An 18,771-nucleotide genomic window follows, 5' to 3' on the forward strand; every position below is an offset into this window, starting at 1 on the left:
ACAGTATGATCGATTGTAGTTTAAATAGAAGAAAGTAGAAATGAAATGGTTGAATTATGATGTTTATGATCTCAGATCACTTAAATTAACACGTATAAACAATAGATATGAACAAACATCTGGTGAACCACAAATTGAAAATTCTCAGAAATTGATTGAATTGATTTCAACCATTCATATAAATGATATTACTGAATATAATTCAATTAGATTCAAATATGGTTGATATATTGATCATTTTATGATATTCACCTTATAATTCAATTTTGATCGAATTGCTCACGTGACACAAACTAGGGTTTCCAACCCTAAATAAATGACCCAATTAGGAAGGTGTGCTCATAAATTCAATAGTTAACGATCAATTTGGACAAATATGAGCACACAATATCCGGGTAAATACCAATTTTTGTCTCACAGACAGACAGAAAAAAATTTGTACCAGTTCATCATTATAGATTTTTGAAAAATATAAAAATTTATTTTAAAGGTTCCTTTAAAAGTACATATCAACCAACTACAAACTATAGTATTTATCATGTCTGACGTTGAAGAACAATACGTTGAAGAACAACAAGTTGAAGAAGAAGAACAACCAGTTGTTCAAGAAGAATTACAATTAGTTGAATTAGCTACTGCTATTCCAGCTGATGTTCAAGCTGCTCAACAAGAAGTTAAATTATTCAACAAATGGTCATTTGCTGAAGTTGAAATCAAAGATAAATCATTAAACGGTTACATTCAAATCAGAGATGCCGTCTTTGTTTCCCACACTGCTGGAAGATATGCTTCTAAAAGATTCAGAAAAGCTCAATGTCCTATTGTTGAAAGATTAACCAACTCATTAATGATGAATGGTAGAAACAATGGTAAAAAATTAAAGGCTGTTAGAATCGTTAAACATGCTTTAGAAATTGTTCACGTTTTAACCGAACAAAACCCAATCCAAGTTTTAGTTGATGCTATTGTTAACTCTGGTGCCAGAGAAGATTCCACCAGAATTGGTTCTTCCGGTACTGTTAGAAGACAAGCTGTTGATGTTTCTCCATTAAGAAGAGTTAATCAAGCTGTTGCTTTATTAACTGTTGGTGCTAGAGAAGCTTCTTTCAGAAATGTTAAAACTATTGCTGAATGTTTAGCTGAAGAATTAATCAATGCTGCTAAAGGTTCTTCAACTTCTTATGCTATTAAGAAAAAGGATGAATTAGAAAGAGTTGCTAAATCTAATCGTTAAGAAAATTTTGTACATTATTTCTTTACTTCAATCATCAATAATTACTATCATAATACTTTCATATCATCCATATCATCATATCATATAAAGTCTATCCATCATCAAAATCACCTCATGATCATACAAAAAGTTTATACATACCTAAATACATATATATAAACGATCATAAACGTATTAATATAAAAAAAATATAAGAGTTTATTTAAGGTTACACTTGTAAGAAAATAATAAATATATTGTAAGCTTGTACTAACCTACCTCTATGTAAAAATGATTTATATAAGATTAAACTTTTATAGGATAAAAGAGTCTTAAAATGAAAGATATTGGAGTTGGAGATAACAATCGATTATATCTCTCTATTCTTTCTTCTAATATTTGTAATTCTTGAATTAATTCCGGATTGGTCTTTTCTGAACTTTGTAAAGGTTGTAAATCGGATGTTGTTAAATAATTGGTCGATTTCTTTGATATTGATGATTTTAATTTTTTAATTTGTCCTTGAGATATATTTAATCGTTTCTTTAATTTATCTCTTACTAACCATTCTCTAACTGTTAACATCAAAAACCCACATCCTACAAAACAACAACCAGCAAAGATTTGAGAATTTAAAAATGGTCTGGTTGAATTATCATTGGTTAATGATAATGAAATAACTTCAGCAATTAAACAAAAAAATGACACGAAAATATTCATTCCTGCCCATGCAGCAGGTAATCGATAAGGAGTATCTTCTAAAATATCAGTAGCAATAGGTTGAGCCATTGAACTACCTATCCCAACTACTAATCCAATTAATACTGAAAATCCAATTAATGTAGGATAAGTAGTGGCATTAATCCAGAATGCAAATAAAAGTATAGCAATTGAAAAACTCATACCACTAGCTAAATTAGTTCTCCCAATTTTATCTCCAACAATACCCATACATGGTCTACCTACTACTTGAGCAGCATTTAAAATGGAGGTTAAAGCTGAACCTTGAGAACTTTTTAATCCAATTGATGTTGCATAGGCTGCAATGGAAAATAAAAGTAACATATATCCTAATAATGCAATAGCAAACCAAAATGCTAATACTATAAGAGCATAATTTTTAAATACTTTTATATCAAATACAGCCTTAACACTTATATAAAAGTTTTGTTTGGTTAAAGTATCTTTTAATTTAGGAGGATTTTTTAATTTTCGAGGTCTCATAATTAATGTAGCAAACATAGTTATAACAAATGTTACAATTCCACACATTCTAAGAGCCCATCTTTGATCACCTGTCTTTTCAATCAAACTATTAACTGATAATGAAAAGATAACCCCACCTAACCCAGCACCAGAAACAGCTATACCCATTGAAGTTGCTCTTCTTTTTTTAACCCAAGTTGGTAATACTAAAGTAGCAGGTAAAAATACAAATGCAAATGAAATACCCACTAATACACCTTGAGTTAAGAATAAATGCCATATTTTGGTAGCGAATGATGCTAGTATATAAGCAATAGTTTGAATTGTTACTCCAAATAATGCTACTCTTTTAAATCCAAAGATTTTAAACGCAATAATACTTACGGGAGCTAAAAATTGTGCTAAAAATACCACTAATCCTCCAATTAATGCAAAATCATATTGGGTTGCTCCTGGGAATTGACCTGATGATAAATAAAAATCTAAAAATACCCCATATGCACTATTCACCCCCCAACATGATACAATTAAAAACATGGTACATAATGACATTAAGATTGAAAACCATCCATCTATAGGATGTTCACCCTCCACCACTTCATCTTCTGGTCTTACTGTTTCTGGTTTGAAATCATCGGATAAACCATCATCATCATCATCATACTCATCATCATCTTCATTGGCTTTAGCTTTATCATGAGATGCAGAAAGCAGTAAATCATTCTTGGTACTATGTCTTGATATCATATCTAATTGATTGACTAAGATTGATTCAGGATACGCTCTTTCAGCATACAGTTTAGCATCTGTTTCACCTTCATGGAGTTGGAGATCATCTCTTATCCCACTTATGATTCTTGATAATTCTGTTTGATTTGTTTTAACTCTGAATAGACTTTCATTTTCATCAATATCTTCAGCTAATGATGATTCACGATGAATAGGATTGACATGACTAATAGCACCTTCATCATCCGTACCATGATGTAAGGGGAATGCAGCTATGGAGTTATTGGTATCATCATGAGATTCAATATCTGAATTTGAATATTTGTTAGACATTTAAGGTTAGCTTTTGAATTGATATCGTATTTGATTTTGTTTCTTTTTTTTTGTTTCTGGCTTTGGTTTGGTATACCGTTTAAGATATCTGTTTCTCCACAGTACCAATTTGAATCAACTTTGGTATAGTTTATGATATAGGGATGGTAACGTATAAATAAGTCATAGACAGGTAACTTCTATACCCTTCAAACTCAAGAAAGATATTCATTCAAATATATTGAAATTTCTATAAGTTTTGATGTCTTACTAATGACTAATGTCGGAATAAAAATTATTTAAGCCGCACATGATAAAATAAAATTGAGCCATCAAACCGAAGGATAGCGGCTAAAATTATAAGCTTCCATTTAAGTTTATAATTATTCCAATAATTATAGTTGGGATTAGTATGGTGAATTATTGTAGTAACAACTCCATGGCTCACGAATTGAGTTAATGATGGTGTGGTAGAAGGTTAAGTATAACTGAATTGTCTATAGAAGGTGATCGGATGTACTGAGCCGTACATCGCTTCCTAATTTGGAAAATAAGCCGATATCGAATCATTTATTTAGCAGCCAATTTTTATGATTCAACCTAGATAAGAAATAATAAACTACTGCCAAGGGTTCATAAGTAAACATTAATGGATATTAGTGTGGTTATTACAAATACCTTACTTAGACATTTAACTTCAATTCGATGATGATTGGTGAAATAGTGTTTCAGTTTATCCCGGATTAGGCCGAACTCTTTCTGATGCTAAAATTATCGAGTTCTAGTAACTTCAATGGACTATGAATTAAACATCAAAGGAAACATCATGTCTACCACACTAAATGAATGATATATCACACACAGTATCAACAAGCACTTGTTTGAAATTAAATAGAGATTATTTTTTATTATTTCATATCATTAAATAATTTTCCATATTAAAATATTATTATGAATGATTATGTTAAAGTTAAGAACCAATTTAAAAAATAAACTCACTATAGAATAAGACGAATATTATCATTTCATATTCGTAAATCATCAAAGTTTAATCATTACATTTAATATACTTAGCCTTGATACTATTTTTAACTAGAAAATTTTCTATTTTAAGATACAGGAAAATTATAAATTGCACCCAATGGTATAGTTGGAACATTGATACTATTGATAGATATAATACGAAAATGAGTGATAACTTCACTGATTCATCTTAAAACTTATTAATTAATTGAATCTGTTATTTTTTAGTTCCTATCAATCTATTTATGATATTAAAAGGAAGATTATAAATACAAGGATAATTCCTCATTAATTGGATTCAAATATATTTCTAATTCTCATCTTTCAAAGAAAACCCAAAGAGTATTCTTACTACTACTACTACTACTACTACTACAAATTAATTCAAAAATGGTCGGTTTAATCATCCTGTTATGTAGACTCTTAATTGGTGTCATGATCATCTGCATAGCTATTTATGTTTGTGCAAGACATGATCGTAGAACATGATTATTAAGTGACTGGTGTGCTATTGGAGTTATGCTTTCTGGCGTTGATGCTATTTATCATTAAATATAATATAAATATAAGTCTATTATCTAGCATTACATTATTTAAATTGTAGTAAATGTAATTACACCTTTATACCAAATCGCATCATGTGACCAGATCTTTTGTCGTAATTACATGCAGGATTCTCCTAATTATTTGGTGAGAAAGTGAAAGAGTGAAAGGGTGGAGGTGAAGGGAGGAGAGAAGATGGTGTAGAGATAACAAATTGTGGGATACATACAACTTGGAGATCTCATAGATAAATCATAGAGATATACATATCATAAGAGTGTGAATATGTCTGGAGCATCAGACTTTTTATCGAAGGGAATAGATTTAGTTCAAAAAGCTATTGATGCTGATACTGCCACTCGATATGAAGAAGCTTATAAATTATATTATAATGGATTAGATTATTTAATGTTAGCGATTAAATATGAAAAGAATCCTAAATCGAAAGAATTAGTGAAATCGAAATTCACTGAATATTTAACTAGAGCTGAACAATTGAAAGATCATTTAGAAAAACAACAAAATAAAAATGGAGGTGGAGAAAGTTCATCAAGTAATGGATCTACAAAAGCTAAGAAAGATGGTGGTTCAGGTGGTTCAGGTGGTGGTGATGATGAAGATGCTGATAATAAGAAATTAAGAGGGGCTTTAGCAGGAGCTATTCTTTCTGAAAAACCCAATGTTAGTTGGAGTGATATTGCAGGTTTAGAAACTGCTAAGGAAGCTCTTAAAGAAGCAGTCATTTTACCCGTTAAATTTCCTCAATTATTCGTAGGTAATAGAAAACCAACTAGTGGTATATTATTATATGGACCACCAGGTACAGGTAAATCATATCTAGCTAAAGCTGTTGCCACTGAAGCTAATTCTACATTTTTTTCCGTTAGTTCATCAGATTTAGTATCGAAATGGATGGGAGAATCAGAAAGATTAGTTAAACAATTATTCACTATGGCTCGAGAAAATAAACCATCGATTATATTCATTGATGAAGTCGATGCTCTTTGTGGTCCAAGAGGTGAAGGTGAAAGTGAAGCTCTGAGAAGAATTAAAACAGAATTATTAGTACAAATGAATGGGGTTGGAAATGATTCATCAGGGGTATTAGTATTAGGTGCCACCAATATTCCATGGCAATTGGATGCTGCTATTAGAAGAAGATTTGAAAGAAGAATTTATATACCATTACCTGAACTTGAAGGTAGAACTCGAATGTTTGAATTAAATATTGGTGAAACTCCTTGTGAATTAGGAAATCAAGATTATAAATTATTAGCTGAAATGACAGATGGTTATTCTGGTAGTGATATTGCCGTGGCTGTAAGAGATGCATTAATGGAACCAATTAGAAAAATTCAACAAGCCACTCATTTTAAACCAGTTACGATTGATGGAGATGATAAAGAAAGATATACTCCATGTTCACCTGGAGATGTAGGAGCTAGAGAAATGAATTGGATGGATATTGAAAGTGATGAATTACAAGAACCTCCTTTAACCATAAAGGATTTCATTAAAGCCATCAAGAATAATAGACCAACTGTTAATGCTGCTGATATTGAAAATCATGTTAAATTTACAAATGATTTTGGTCAAGAAGGTAACTAAGTGTGTACTTTATGTAATTTTACTTTTTTTTATATTTGTTCATTTCTTTTGAAAGTTGTTTATTTAACTTTTTTATATTTTTTTAATTCTAGCATATATACTATTATACATAATGATATTTTTACATTTTTCAACGTCTACTTGGAGATCTTTCTCTTTCTCTTAACTTATAAGCAAATAAATCTTCTTCTTCTTCTTCTTCTTGATGATCAGGAACTATTTCATTAGGATGATCAAAATTAGCTGTTCTATCATTAGTTCTTGTGAAATTAACTCTATTTGGATTATTTATCTTTTCAGCAAATAAATCTTCATCATCATCATTAGCCTTTTGTTCTTCTTCTTCTTGTTCATTACGTCTTGGACGACGTTCTCTATCCCTGTAGTTATTCCTTCTATAATTGGTTTGTCTTTCTGGTTCACCATGTAATAAATAATATCTTGAATAAAGTTTTGCATTTTTAACTTTTCGATCTGATTGGAATGCTTGTCTTAAATATAATACAATAGAAGATTCATCTTCTTCCATAGATGGTTGTTGTGCTACTGCTTCTTCACCATCTTCACCTCCTTCTTTACTTATACCTAATCCTAATCTTGCACTTAAATCTCGATGTTTTATAAAATTTAAAATAGGAGTATATGGTTTTGATTCTCGTTCTTGAATTATATCAGCAACATAATCGACATTTTCAATAGTTAATTCTTGAGGCTGTTCACTAGTATAAATAGCAGGATTTGAACTGGTTATAGATAATTTCTTTAACACTTTAAAACATTCTTCATGAGTTTTAAATGTAACATTTATACTTGAATCATTAACCCATTGAATTCTAAATGTAATTTGTTCATCCAAAGGTAATTGTTCATATTGTTCTTGATTGGTTTCTTCATCTTTAGTAACGATATAATTGACATAATAATCCACAAATGATTTAATATCCTCACTTGATAAATTATCCACTCCTCTAATATGTAAAGCTTCAGGTCTAATGGTTTCAGTAGTACCATTGATATTAACTTCAATAGATGATTGTTCTTGTAATTTTTGTTCTCTTTCTTTTTCTTCATCGAGAGTTTTCACCAAGAAACCTCCATATGGAGCCACGGCTGGACCTGACATGATTGAATGGGATGTTGTGTCGTATGATGTGGTGTAGAACTTCCTGGTAATGAATAATCTAATGGTGATTTTACAGTTGTTCATTTTTTTTTGTTTGTGGTTGTCAAAATTTATGCGCTACACATTAAACAGGGAAGTGTAAATGATTGAATACTACGTAATTATAATGGATATATATGTGTATAAATGCCGTTAATTAATGAATGAATGGTACAACTATCTAGATAGCTAAATAGGAAATCTATATAATACAGTAAAAGAATGGGATGCAGAGGGAGGAGGAGGAGGAGATGGTAAGTATATGATGAACCTTAATCTTTCATCTCTTCACTATCAACTTTTTCAGAGGCATCTTCTTCATCCTTTTCTTCTTGTTCTTCTTCAACCTCTTTATCTTCACCTTCATCTTGACTTACCTTGTTAGCAGATCCATTACCACTTCCCACTGATGGGACCAAATCTTCTCTTATAAATAATACATTATTACATCTAATAAATATTTCTCCAATCAATTCTTCCTTTCTGTCATTATCTTCATATAATATTTCAGAAGTATGATCCAACTGTAAGTTCATATAATTATCTATCGATATAAGTGTCCCTTTATACTCTGTCTTATTCCATTTTAAACGAACTATGACTTTTTTATTTATTAATGTTTTTAAGAATGGTTTTGGATTTATAGGATGAAACTAGAAATAGATTAGTTAGTACTTCGTTCTTTCTTTTGAATCGAAGGGACGATTCATCCAATCTTAGGTATACATACCGATGACATTGTTACTTTACAACCTCTATGCTATGCTATGCTATGATGTGATATGATATGATAGTTAACGGTTACTTATAATCTGTTGCCATTTTCTGAAAATTTGATTTTGAATGGGAACCAAAAGAAACATCCTTACCTCAATGACAACTACCACCACTAGACTGAAAAAAAAAATCAAAACACGTATAAGCAACCAAATTATCATCAACCAAGCTATTTAAAACCACTTCATATACCCACGACAGATTGATGGTATGACTAAATTGAATCAAGTATTGATAATAGGAGGTCTTATTAGATTTCTAATCCCCACTTTATTACCTCAAGTGGTTCCTATATTATCATCAATTAATGAAATATCAACCCCCATAAATTCATTTAAATCATTACAAGAAGCATTCTATTATTTTGCTAATGGAATAGAATTATATGATGGTGGGATCAATCATCATCCTCCAGTATTGGTCATTCTTTTATCATTTGTTAATGATCTTGGATATCCTGTTTTATCCAATATTATCTTCAATTTAATCTATACTTTGTGTGATATATATATAACTTATCGATTAATTGCTTTAAATCAATGGTATCATGATCAATGGTCATCTAAATCAGGATCAAATAAATATAATGATGATTTAATTGCTAGTTTTTATTTATTCAATCCATTGATTATCGTTACCAATTTATCTCATTCTACATTAGTATTTTCTGTATTATTCATTATTGAAACTTTACATCAATTATTAGTGATTAAAAATCTTCCCAGATCAATGATTGCATTATCAATTGCAAGTTATTTATCATATACACCCGTATGGTTAGTCATTCCATTATTAGCTTTAATGCAAGTAACTAATCCTGATGTACCAAAAGTTGAAATTTATGGTCGGAATTTTGGATTCTTTTTAATGGGATTAATGTTATTCATTATCATGTCATTTTTAATCACTGCATCATGGCAATTCTTTTATCAATGTTATGGAACCATCTTCCTCTTTAATAAAATCCAACCTAATATCGGATTATGGTGGTATATCTTTACCGAAATGTTTGAATTCTTTACCCCATTTTATATTGGAGTATTCAATCTTTATAGTATAATATTCATCTTTCCTATCACATTAAGATTCACTAATGATGGAGTATTTGCATTCATATTATCATTAATCTGGTTAAGTTTTACAAAATCATATCCTACTATTGGAGATTTAGGTTATATTTTATCTATTCTTCCAATTTTCAAATCAAGTTTTCTTAATTATTGTAAATTCTCCATTGTTTACATCATCTTACTTATAATCTGTTTAATCTTATCGCCCATCTTTTATTATTGTTGGATTGTATTAGGTAATGGTAATTCCAATTTCTTCTACAGTATAAATTTAATATGGGGAGTGATTTATTTATTTATTATGATGGATTTAATATGGGCTAAATTAACATTAGATTATATTATGGATAATGATATTAAAGATAAAGAACAAATTGATAAATTAAGATTAACTCAACTTTAGTTTCATTTATATACCTTAAAATAGCATTTCACCTTTTAAAAATTCCTAATAAAATTGATTAATTAATAGAATTTATTTAAAATCGGTATACATTTACAGGTTACCCATATTTAATATGTAAAAAACCAGTTAATCTGTAAAATACTCCCATTAATCTGTAAAATTCTCATTTTCTCCAATAAAAAATCGACAAAAAGAAACCAGGCCTGAAAAAAAAAAAAAAAAAAAAATTAAATTGTGTGAAAACAAATTGAAAAGACAGACAGTGGTTCAATTCATTTTAGTTCAATTAGCCAACCCTCATCATCATCATAAACATAATGTTATCTCGTGCTGCTACTCGTCGTGCCTATAGTACTGCTGCTGCCCAAGCTGTGGTCAAGACCACTGCCAAGGATACCAGTGGTAATTTAACCAACTTGACTGTGGTTGTTAATAATGCTGGTGCCAAAGTTGGTAAATCAGGTATTGCTCATTTATTATCTAAATTCAATTTCTTAAATACTGGTGCCAAATCTGCTTTAAGATTCACTAGAGAATCTGAATTATTAGGAGCTCAATTTTCTTCAAATGTTACTAGAGATGCTCTTGTTTTAAATACATCATTTTTAAAAGCTGATTTACCTTATTTCGTTGAAGCTTTAGGTAATGTATTAGTAAACACAAGTTTCAGACCTCATGAATTAGTTGAAAATGTTTATCCAACTGCCAAGGCTGATTATGAAACTGCCATTAAATCAAATAGTTATGTTGGTTTAGAAGAATTACATGAATTATCATTTAGAAAAGGTTTAGGTAATGGATTATTATATGATGGTTCAAATAAAATCACTCTTGATGAAATTAAACAATTTGCTCAACAAGCTTATACTAAATCTAATGTATCTGTATTTGGTGCTGGTGCCGTTGAAGAAGATTTAGTTAAATTCATTAATGAAAGTCCATTTGCTGAATTACCAACTGGTGAAACTATTAAATCATCAGTTTCAATTTTCAAAGGTAAAGAATCAAGAATTAAAACCTATGGTGAATCTGCTGTCTTAGTAGGTATTCCAATTAAACCAACTGAATTTGGTAAATTTGAAGTTTTATCATCTGCCATTGGTTCATCAGTATTATCAAGTGATATTTCTGCTCCATTATTCAATTTACCTGGTGTTGATGCTTCATCTACTGTACTTAAATATCAAGATGCTGGTTTATTCGTTATCACCATCAAAGGTGCTTCATCAGCTGATGTTTCAGCTGCTGTTAAACAAGTTAAGAAAATTGTTGAATCAGCTGATTTAAAGTCTGCTACTAAGAAAGCTGAATTATCTATTGCATTACAATCAACTTTTGAAGCTCCATTAAGTTTGAAAGTCGATGCCACCACTCCAATCAAATTAGTTGAATTCAATTATGTTGCTGTTGGTGAAGTTGATGCTTTACCATATGCTGATGAATTATAAATCATTTCATAGAAAGAAATCATCATCTCATTCATAAATACATTCTCATCAGTTTTGACATTCCAATCCCATGTGCATAATAATATTAATCAACAAAAACAAAAGACATACCATCCCCTTTTCATTTATTCCATTCTAGAATATACAATTGACATACTTACCTATCTGTTAACTTCCCAAACCAAACCTAACATTATCCTACTATTTTTTCTTCAACCTTTATACAAAATAGTTCTTTATAGTATCTATATTCATATACATACATACTTAGTTTCCAATTTTTATTCTTATTATTTCTTATTATTCTTATTTAATACATACATAACCAGTTTATAACTTAATCATAACTATTTGCAACCATCCATTCATTGAATTGATCTCTATAGTATAAATTTTGATTTGACATGGTGGTCGTGCATTCTGTTCAAAAAATCAGATTTTTTTTCCAGTTAATTTTTCAGATGGATTCAAACAAACCTCAATCAATATAACATCTATATATCTATATATACTTTATTTGATATATCTCATAGAAGCATATCATAATAATCAGGATGTCAGATTTCGAAGATAATGCCTTTACTGAAGGTGCTGAAAACTATGATGATTTCGATCAAGCTGACCATTTTTCCGATGAAGAATTCAATGAACCAAATAATGATGATGAAGGATTAAATGGTGGTGATTATGGTCAAACCACTAGTGATGGTAGAACCATTATAAACGGTGGAGATGGTAATACTGTTCCTGCTAACAAAGTCACATCCAAACAATTAGCTATACCTAAAGAAAAGAGAAATACCACTCCATATATGACTAAATATGAACGAGCTAGAGTATTAGGGACAAGAGCTTTACAAATTTCTTTAAATGCTCCTGTATTGGTTGATATTGAAGGTGAAAGTGATCCTTTACAAATTGCTATGAAAGAATTGGCTCAAAGAAAAATCCCATTGGTTATAAGAAGATATTTACCTGATGGATCTTATGAAGATTGGGGTTGTGATGAATTAATCATTGATCATTAGACCTGTAATAATAATACATTTAACAACCAACATCAAAAAATTATAAAACAGCATCAATAGAGTATTTTGTTCCATCCATCCATCTTTCCTTCCTTGCTACCACCTTTTATTTCGTTCTTTCCTGGCAATTCCTTTTGCTTATTCTGCATATGTATATTTCTATTTTGTATAATACTAATAATATGATTTATTATCAACATGATGTGTGTGTGTCTGTGTGTGTATTACGTTATTACTCATTCTATATAACTCTCTAACCAATTATTTACTAAGAAGATTTTCTTTCCTTCGATAGTTTGTTTAACATATCCTTTTATTATAGCATCAAATACTTGAGGGGATAATTTATGATCACCACTACCTATTTCACCTAATTGAACTGAACAACAGGCTGATTTCAATTCATCCACATCAATCTCAAGATCAGTTGGATCTCCATTATTGTTATTCTTACTCTTTTTCTTATTGAATATTTGTAGGGCATTGTAAATTGTATGTCGATCTTCAAATTTAGATAATTCATCCGCCATCAATGTCAGGAATTGAGTGAAGTTAATTCCTGGCTCACTTCCACTTTCACTTGGAGTCGCATTCTGTAACATCGTCAGCAAGGTGTCTTCAGAAGGTATCGACATTCCTAAAGTTTTATATAATCTGATTAAATCTGTTTTTGTAATTAAAGCATCTCGAGATTCCCCATCGATTAATTTGAATGCATTTCTGATCTGGGTCTTTTGGGTATGTGTAAGTGTACTCAACGATGACATTGTGAGTAGTATGTTATGGTATGATATCTAACCTGAACTTGATACTGTTGATATTTGAACCTTAATGATCTGATCTGATTGATGATTGTTGACGGTTAGTGGTAGAAAAAAAAAGGTAAACAAAAACTGTACGCGTAAATATCAACTTCAAACATAAATCTCTTGGAAGGGGTCTTATCAATATACACTATACACACACATAGTTACATGGACGGTGATCTATATAATCAACCTGTTGTGATAGACAATGGATCAGGGAACTTGAAAGCAGGGTTTGCAGGAGAAGATAAACCCAAAACTTATGCATCAGCCATAGTGGGACGACCTAAATATCCTCGAATAATGACAGGATCATTATTACCAGAAGTCACTAATGTCGATGGTATTGGTAAAGAAGATACCTTTATTGGTAATTTAGCTCAACAATATCGTGGATTACTTAAATTATCATATCCTATAAGTCATGGTATAGTGGAGAATTGGGATGATATGGAATTATTATGGAATCATACTTATCAACAAGAATTAAAGATTAATAGTCAAGATCATCCATTATTAATCACAGAAGCTCCATTGAATCCTCGTCACAATAGAGATAAAATGTGTGAATTGTTATTTGAACTGTTTAATATCCCTTGTATATATGTCTCGATTCAAGCAGTGTTATCATTATATAGTAGTGGTCGAACTACAGGAGTTGTGGTGGATAGTGGAGATGGTATAACTCATATTGTTCCTGTTTATGAAGGTTTCGCCTTACCTACATCAATAAAGAGATTAGATATTGGAGGAAGAGATATCACTGAACAATTGGGATATAATTTACGACGGATGTTAGGAATCAATTTAACTTCAAGTAGTTCTGAATTTGAAATTTTAAGATTAATTAAAGAGAATTGTTGTTTTATTAGTAAGGATCCAATTAGAGATGAAAAATTATATTCATCTATAATTTATAATAGTCAAAATGAAAATTTATCAAGTTATAAATTACCTGATGGGAAGACATTACAAATTGGAGTTGAAAAATTTCGATCCCCAGAGATTTTATTTAATCCTCAATTAATTGGCAATGAAAGTCCAGGTATACATGAATTAATTACATTATCGATAAATAAAACCGATTTAGATTTAAGACCTATATTATATCAAAATTTAATCTTATCAGGAGGGAATACATTATTAAAAGGGTTTGGAGATCGATTATTATCTGAATTAAAACAAATTCAAGGTCATGATAAAACAAAGATAAAGATTTATGCACCACCGGAACGGAAATATTCAACTTGGATTGGAGGATCGATCTTAGCTGGATTATCAACTTTTAAAAAGATGTGGATCACCAATCAAGAATATCAAGAAAATCCAGATATAATTCATATAAAGTGTTTATAAGTTCTTTCATCATATACAATAATATCTATCACCAAAATCACCTAAACCAGGAACAATATATTTATGTTCATCTAATTTTTCATCAATTCCACCGGTAATGATTTTAATATCAGGATATTTAGATTGGAAATGTTCAATTCCTTCGGGAGCAGCTAAAAGATTTAAAAAGAATATCCGATTCATCTTAACTCCTCTTCTTAATAAAACTTCAACTGCCATCATGGCACTACCACCTGTAGCTAACATTGGATCTAATAAAAATACATATCTTTCACTTATATCTTCAGGTAATTTTTCATAAAATAATTTGGGTAATGCTGTTTCTTCATCTCTTTGAATTAAAATTTTCCCAATTCTAACTGAACGACAACAATCTCTTAATCCCATTTCCATAGATTCACCAGCTCTAACAATAGATACTCCACAGATCTTTCCTAAGAACTTGGCTCCTTTGTATTCATGACTTCCATGACATTTTATAATCGTTTCTTCGACGGGTAATTGATTTAATCCTTCTTCTACTAATAATCGAATGATACGATCTGAATAAAACACAAAATCACCTCGTTTGGTGGATTGATCTCGAATGATGGAATATAAACCGATTAATTGATTGGTTTGTGGGAGGAGTATAACATTCTTATGAACTTCCAGAGGCACTGACATGATGTAATTGATGTAGATGTAGTTGTTGTAGATTGTTATGGATCTGGAGATGGATCCTTTTTTTCGTTTTAGAGATAGCCAAAAATTATTTTTTTGGATGGGCTGAACCGATTCTGAGGGGAGAGATATTCACACACACTAAAGGGTTTACGAAATTAAGTAGTTTACGAAGTATTTTTTTATTGTTAAAGGTTGGTATAGCCTAATAGAGATATAATATGTCTGTCGGGTAGAACTACTCTAATTGAGTTAGATTAACTAGGGTAGAATTTATTTTGTTTTAAACTTATATTTTTAGAAAATATACAAGATATACTACTGACTCTGTGTTTCTTCAAATTACCAAGTTGAAAACGACTATAATACAAAGGATTATGAATTCTTTTAATGATATGGGGTAGATCTGACTTATTGTTGTTCAATCACATATGGATTATCAATGATTTCAGTACCATCGACTGGAGAAATAGTTAACAATGAAGTGCATCTTACCACCACTTTACCATTGAAAGATCTAGTTTTATTAGTTAAGACCGTATCATCATCTTCATCTCTTAAATTTTCTTCAACTTGTTCCAATACTAAATTCATTAATTGATCGAACCCTTTTAATATTCCTGTAATTTGTCTACCTCCAATGAATTTAACTCTGATTTTTTGATCTTTATATTTATTTAAATCCAAGATGGCTTCTCTTTTAGGACCTTCTTGTTTTTGACTTTGATTTTGATTTTGATGTCTTCCACCTCTTCTATTATTATTATTATTATTATTATTATTATTATTATTATTATTATTATTATTATTATTATGCTGTTGATTATTATTATTATTGTTATTTCTCTAGAAATGGTTAGTTAGTATGAACTGAACTGGTACAACCGTTTAATTCGATTGAATTAATACATACTCTTTCCGACATGATGATTATATTATATGATATATCTATATGGTATGGAAGTCTATTGATCAAGTAAAGGTTCTTCATACTTCTAATTGTTCAAACCAACGAGAAGAAAAAAAAATTAGTTAGCAAAAGAAGGAAGTGTACTTACCAATATGATTTGAAGTTCTACAACTTTACTAACTACAATGATAAATGGGTATATAATGCAAGGTTATTGTATAATAAGGGGTGGAGGAGTGTATACTGAGGTAGTGTTAATATAGACAAGCTAATTACAGTATGGGATGGGATAGAACCCATCATTATATACATATATGTACAAGGGAGTGGTAAAAAAAGCTTTTCAATTAAAATTCATTTCTTAACCATAATTTAACTCTTTTAGCTCGTTCTTCTTTTCTCTTAATTTGAGTTGGTTTAATACATTGATAATCACCATCTTTAGTTAATTCAGTATCTAATTTTCCTGAAAATACATTGATTCTATGAGGAGAAATATTAAATTTGGTACTTAATTTAGCAATAGTCCATACATTTGGATCTTCTAATCTTAAACGTTTAATTTCATCAATGATTTCAGGAGTGATGGAATAATCTCTTTCATTTTGAGGTTGATAATTCTGTATGATGGGATAATTATTTAATTCATCTTTAGTATAAGTGGGTTTATTTTGTAATAATCTTCTTGGATCATTAGGAGGAAGGAAAGCAAGGGGGGTTTTCGATGGTTTGAATATGGATGCAGGAGGATTATATATTAATCCTTGTAAGTTTTTAGATTTATCCTTAGTAGGTTTGAAATTGAAGGGAGATCTAGTTTGATTATATTTATTTATAGGAACTGGTTGAAATGGAATAGATGATGATTTGGATGCAGTGTTCGTAGATGAACGACGTATGGAATTCCTCAACATGGTGGATATATGATATTATGTAATGTGTCTAGATTTGAATGATATGACTTATGAAGAAAGTATATATATACAGAATCAATCAAACCTAAAGTTGGTAGTAATAATTAGTTAATCATCAAAACTTTTCAAAACTTTTAATTGTTGAAATTTTTTTATAGCGCACACGAAAGAAAGAAAGAATTTGAAAATAAAAAAAAAAAAAAACAATGTTTACAGTTTATATGGATTATGTAATTATTTACAAGTTATACTACCAAATCATACAATCAGTCAGTTCACAGCATTATAATTAATTTAATTAAACATGTTCACTATTTATGAAAGTTATTTATCCTAAACTTTAGTTAAATGATTTTTATGATGTTCTATGTTCTCGGTGTATATAACAATATCATCAATATAGTTTGTTACATACGGTATGTACCTATCAATTTAATCGAAAATATGGTTTCATTATATCATTTTGCAATATTTGATAAATGATGATTTCATTAAAAGTATTAAAATCAAACAAATCACAGAAGAGTCTTTACAGTTAAGATATTATAACAATTCAGAAGATTACTTCACCAATAAAACGAATAAAGATAAGAAGTTACTTAAAACTGTACTTTCTTTAACCAAAGATGATCCTTATAACGTAATACCACTTACATTTAGTATTAGCTGCTCTGAAACACTTCCAATTCAATTTTTAAATGACTTATTGAGTAATGTAAACAACTTTGAATTATCTTTAAGATTTTTGAGTTTGAATGATAACCAATATCAATTATTAAGAACTTACAAGAAATCATCTGATATCACATCTAGTTTACTTCTACAACAAAAATTTGATAGCTCAAATGGCATAATACTTGACTCAAACAGTGATTGGCCACCAAATGTGTTGGGTTTATCTCTTTTATGTCTTCAAAATATTCAACCTCTAATAGATTATGGTTTACCAGCTAATTTGGAAGGTTTATGTATATTGGCAACTTTTAAAACGACTGACTTTTTACTGGAGTCACCACCACATGTTACTGACTTGGTAATTGGTGCCATTGATGGCCAATTAATCAATTTTAAAGACATATTTAAGTTGACACTACAATATATTTCTTTATATTGTATAGAAATTGGGACACAGGTAGATAACATTTATCTTCCACCTGGATTAGAAATGTTTGAATGGCAAATTCCAGTATGTCTGAGTTCATTGGACTTTATTTGTTTCGACAATGCCAAATCAACTTTGAATTCTATAGAGCTTGGTTATGATGAACCGGTAATTGATGATCTGAAAACTTTATTTACAAAATTGGACTTCAGTGAATTTTCAAGCTTGACATATATGAAATTAGACGATTGCAATATTATAAATCTTGACAATTTCTTCTTACCAATAAGTCTAGAAGAGTTGGAAATCCATAACGAGCATTTTGATTCACTTGATCAAACATGTCCATTTCTAAGTGATTCATACAAATATCCACTTACAGGAACTAAAATTGATAGATTGTGACTTTGGTTACATCTCCCCTAGAATACAATTACCAATCAATTTAATAACTTTGTATATTCCTTATTACAGAGATAGTACGATCAAATCTGG

At 30.0% G+C, this 18,771-nt stretch overlaps 14 protein-coding genes across 14 annotated transcripts; 7 read left to right on the plus strand and 7 right to left on the minus strand. All coding sequences in view use genetic code 12, as the record gives it.

The window, feature by feature from the left end:
• Nucleotides 1-500: 500 nt before the first annotated feature.
• On the plus strand, nt 501-1,450 carry RPS5 (40S ribosomal protein uS7). The gene has a single exon (XM_064907288.1). The coding sequence runs from the start codon at nt 539-541 to the stop codon at nt 1,232-1,234; it is 696 nt and encodes a 231-aa protein (XP_064759764.1). The 5' UTR covers nt 501-538; the 3' UTR covers nt 1,235-1,450.
• Nucleotides 1,451-3,712, minus strand: DFJ63DRAFT_321096 (uncharacterized protein). Its single transcript, XM_064907289.1, has one exon. It carries the CDS (start codon nt 3,479-3,481, stop codon nt 1,520-1,522), a length of 1,962 nt encoding a protein of 653 aa, XP_064759765.1. The 5' UTR covers nt 3,482-3,712; the 3' UTR covers nt 1,451-1,519.
• A 1,599-nt stretch (nt 3,713-5,311) lies between these two features.
• On the plus strand, nt 5,312-6,634 carry VPS4 (AAA family ATPase; the record flags this gene model as incomplete). Its single annotated transcript, XM_064905321.1, has 1 exon — nt 5,312-6,634. One exon carries the CDS (start codon nt 5,312-5,314, stop codon nt 6,632-6,634), a length of 1,323 nt encoding a protein of 440 aa, XP_064759766.1.
• Nucleotides 6,635-6,764: 130 nt separating this feature from the next.
• DFJ63DRAFT_337762 (uncharacterized protein) lies at nt 6,765-7,757 on the minus strand (the record flags this gene model as incomplete). The annotated part of the gene is made up of 1 exon (XM_064908596.1): nt 6,765-7,757. One exon carries the CDS (start codon nt 7,755-7,757, stop codon nt 6,765-6,767), a length of 993 nt encoding a protein of 330 aa, XP_064759767.1.
• A 452-nt stretch (nt 7,758-8,209) lies between these two features.
• DFJ63DRAFT_280541 (mRNA splicing protein) lies at nt 8,210-8,449 on the minus strand (the record flags this gene model as incomplete). The annotated part of the gene is made up of 1 exon (XM_064904618.1): nt 8,210-8,449. A coding segment is annotated over one exon (240 nt), but the record flags the coding sequence as incomplete, so codon positions are not given.
• DFJ63DRAFT_250466 (GPI-anchor transamidase subunit) lies at nt 8,382-10,206 on the plus strand. Its single transcript, XM_064904426.1, has one exon. The coding sequence runs from the start codon at nt 8,784-8,786 to the stop codon at nt 10,044-10,046; it is 1,263 nt and encodes a 420-aa protein (XP_064759769.1). The 5' UTR covers nt 8,382-8,783; the 3' UTR covers nt 10,047-10,206.
• Nucleotides 10,207-11,774, plus strand: QCR2 (ubiquinol--cytochrome-c reductase subunit 2). Its single transcript, XM_064904417.1, has one exon. It carries the CDS (start codon nt 10,367-10,369, stop codon nt 11,495-11,497), a length of 1,131 nt encoding a protein of 376 aa, XP_064759770.1. The 5' UTR covers nt 10,207-10,366; the 3' UTR covers nt 11,498-11,774.
• RPO26 (DNA-directed RNA polymerase core subunit) lies at nt 11,720-12,710 on the plus strand. Its single transcript, XM_064904423.1, has one exon. The coding sequence runs from the start codon at nt 12,052-12,054 to the stop codon at nt 12,523-12,525; it is 474 nt and encodes a 157-aa protein (XP_064759771.1). The 5' UTR covers nt 11,720-12,051; the 3' UTR covers nt 12,526-12,710.
• Nucleotides 12,711-12,761: 51 nt separating this feature from the next.
• Nucleotides 12,762-13,292, minus strand: DFJ63DRAFT_315686 (uncharacterized protein; the record flags this gene model as incomplete). The annotated part of the gene is made up of 1 exon (XM_064906596.1): nt 12,762-13,292. The coding sequence occupies one exon, from the start codon at nt 13,290-13,292 to the stop codon at nt 12,762-12,764; it is 531 nt and encodes a 176-aa protein (XP_064759772.1).
• Nucleotides 13,293-13,499: 207 nt separating this feature from the next.
• On the plus strand, nt 13,500-14,687 carry ARP1 (actin-related protein 1; the record flags this gene model as incomplete). Its single annotated transcript, XM_064907558.1, has 1 exon — nt 13,500-14,687. The coding sequence occupies one exon, from the start codon at nt 13,500-13,502 to the stop codon at nt 14,685-14,687; it is 1,188 nt and encodes a 395-aa protein (XP_064759773.1).
• Nucleotides 14,688-14,691: 4 nt separating this feature from the next.
• On the minus strand, nt 14,692-15,572 carry FUR1 (uracil phosphoribosyltransferase). Its single transcript, XM_064904416.1, has one exon. It carries the CDS (start codon nt 15,351-15,353, stop codon nt 14,697-14,699), a length of 657 nt encoding a protein of 218 aa, XP_064759774.1. The 5' UTR covers nt 15,354-15,572; the 3' UTR covers nt 14,692-14,696.
• DFJ63DRAFT_250258 (Sm-like protein) lies at nt 15,558-16,474 on the minus strand. Its single transcript, XM_064904422.1, has 2 exons — nt 16,264-16,474; nt 15,558-16,196 (listed from the first exon to the last, which is right to left on the minus strand). The coding sequence occupies exons 1-2, from the start codon at nt 16,339-16,341 to the stop codon at nt 15,762-15,764; spliced, it is 513 nt and encodes a 170-aa protein (XP_064759775.1). The 5' UTR covers nt 16,342-16,474; the 3' UTR covers nt 15,558-15,761.
• DFJ63DRAFT_321105 (mitochondrial 54S ribosomal protein mL58) lies at nt 16,167-17,281 on the minus strand. The gene is made up of 2 exons (XM_064907290.1): nt 16,264-17,281; nt 16,167-16,196 (listed from the first exon to the last, which is right to left on the minus strand). The coding sequence occupies exon 1, from the start codon at nt 17,172-17,174 to the stop codon at nt 16,608-16,610; it is 567 nt and encodes a 188-aa protein (XP_064759776.1). The 5' UTR covers nt 17,175-17,281; the 3' UTR covers nt 16,167-16,196; nt 16,264-16,607.
• A 197-nt stretch (nt 17,282-17,478) lies between these two features.
• DFJ63DRAFT_337771 (uncharacterized protein) lies at nt 17,479-18,681 on the plus strand (the record flags this gene model as incomplete). Its single annotated transcript, XM_064908597.1, has 2 exons — nt 17,479-17,497; nt 17,696-18,681. 2 exons carry the CDS (start codon nt 17,479-17,481, stop codon nt 18,679-18,681), a joined length of 1,005 nt encoding a protein of 334 aa, XP_064759777.1.
• Nucleotides 18,682-18,771: the final 90 nt, after the last annotated feature.

The sequence above is a fragment of the Scheffersomyces coipomensis genome (genome assembly GCF_036884675.1).
Source record: "Scheffersomyces coipomensis strain NRRL Y-17651 chromosome Unknown DFJ63scaffold_8, whole genome shotgun sequence".
NCBI lineage: Eukaryota > Fungi > Ascomycota > Pichiomycetes > Serinales > Debaryomycetaceae > Scheffersomyces > Scheffersomyces coipomensis.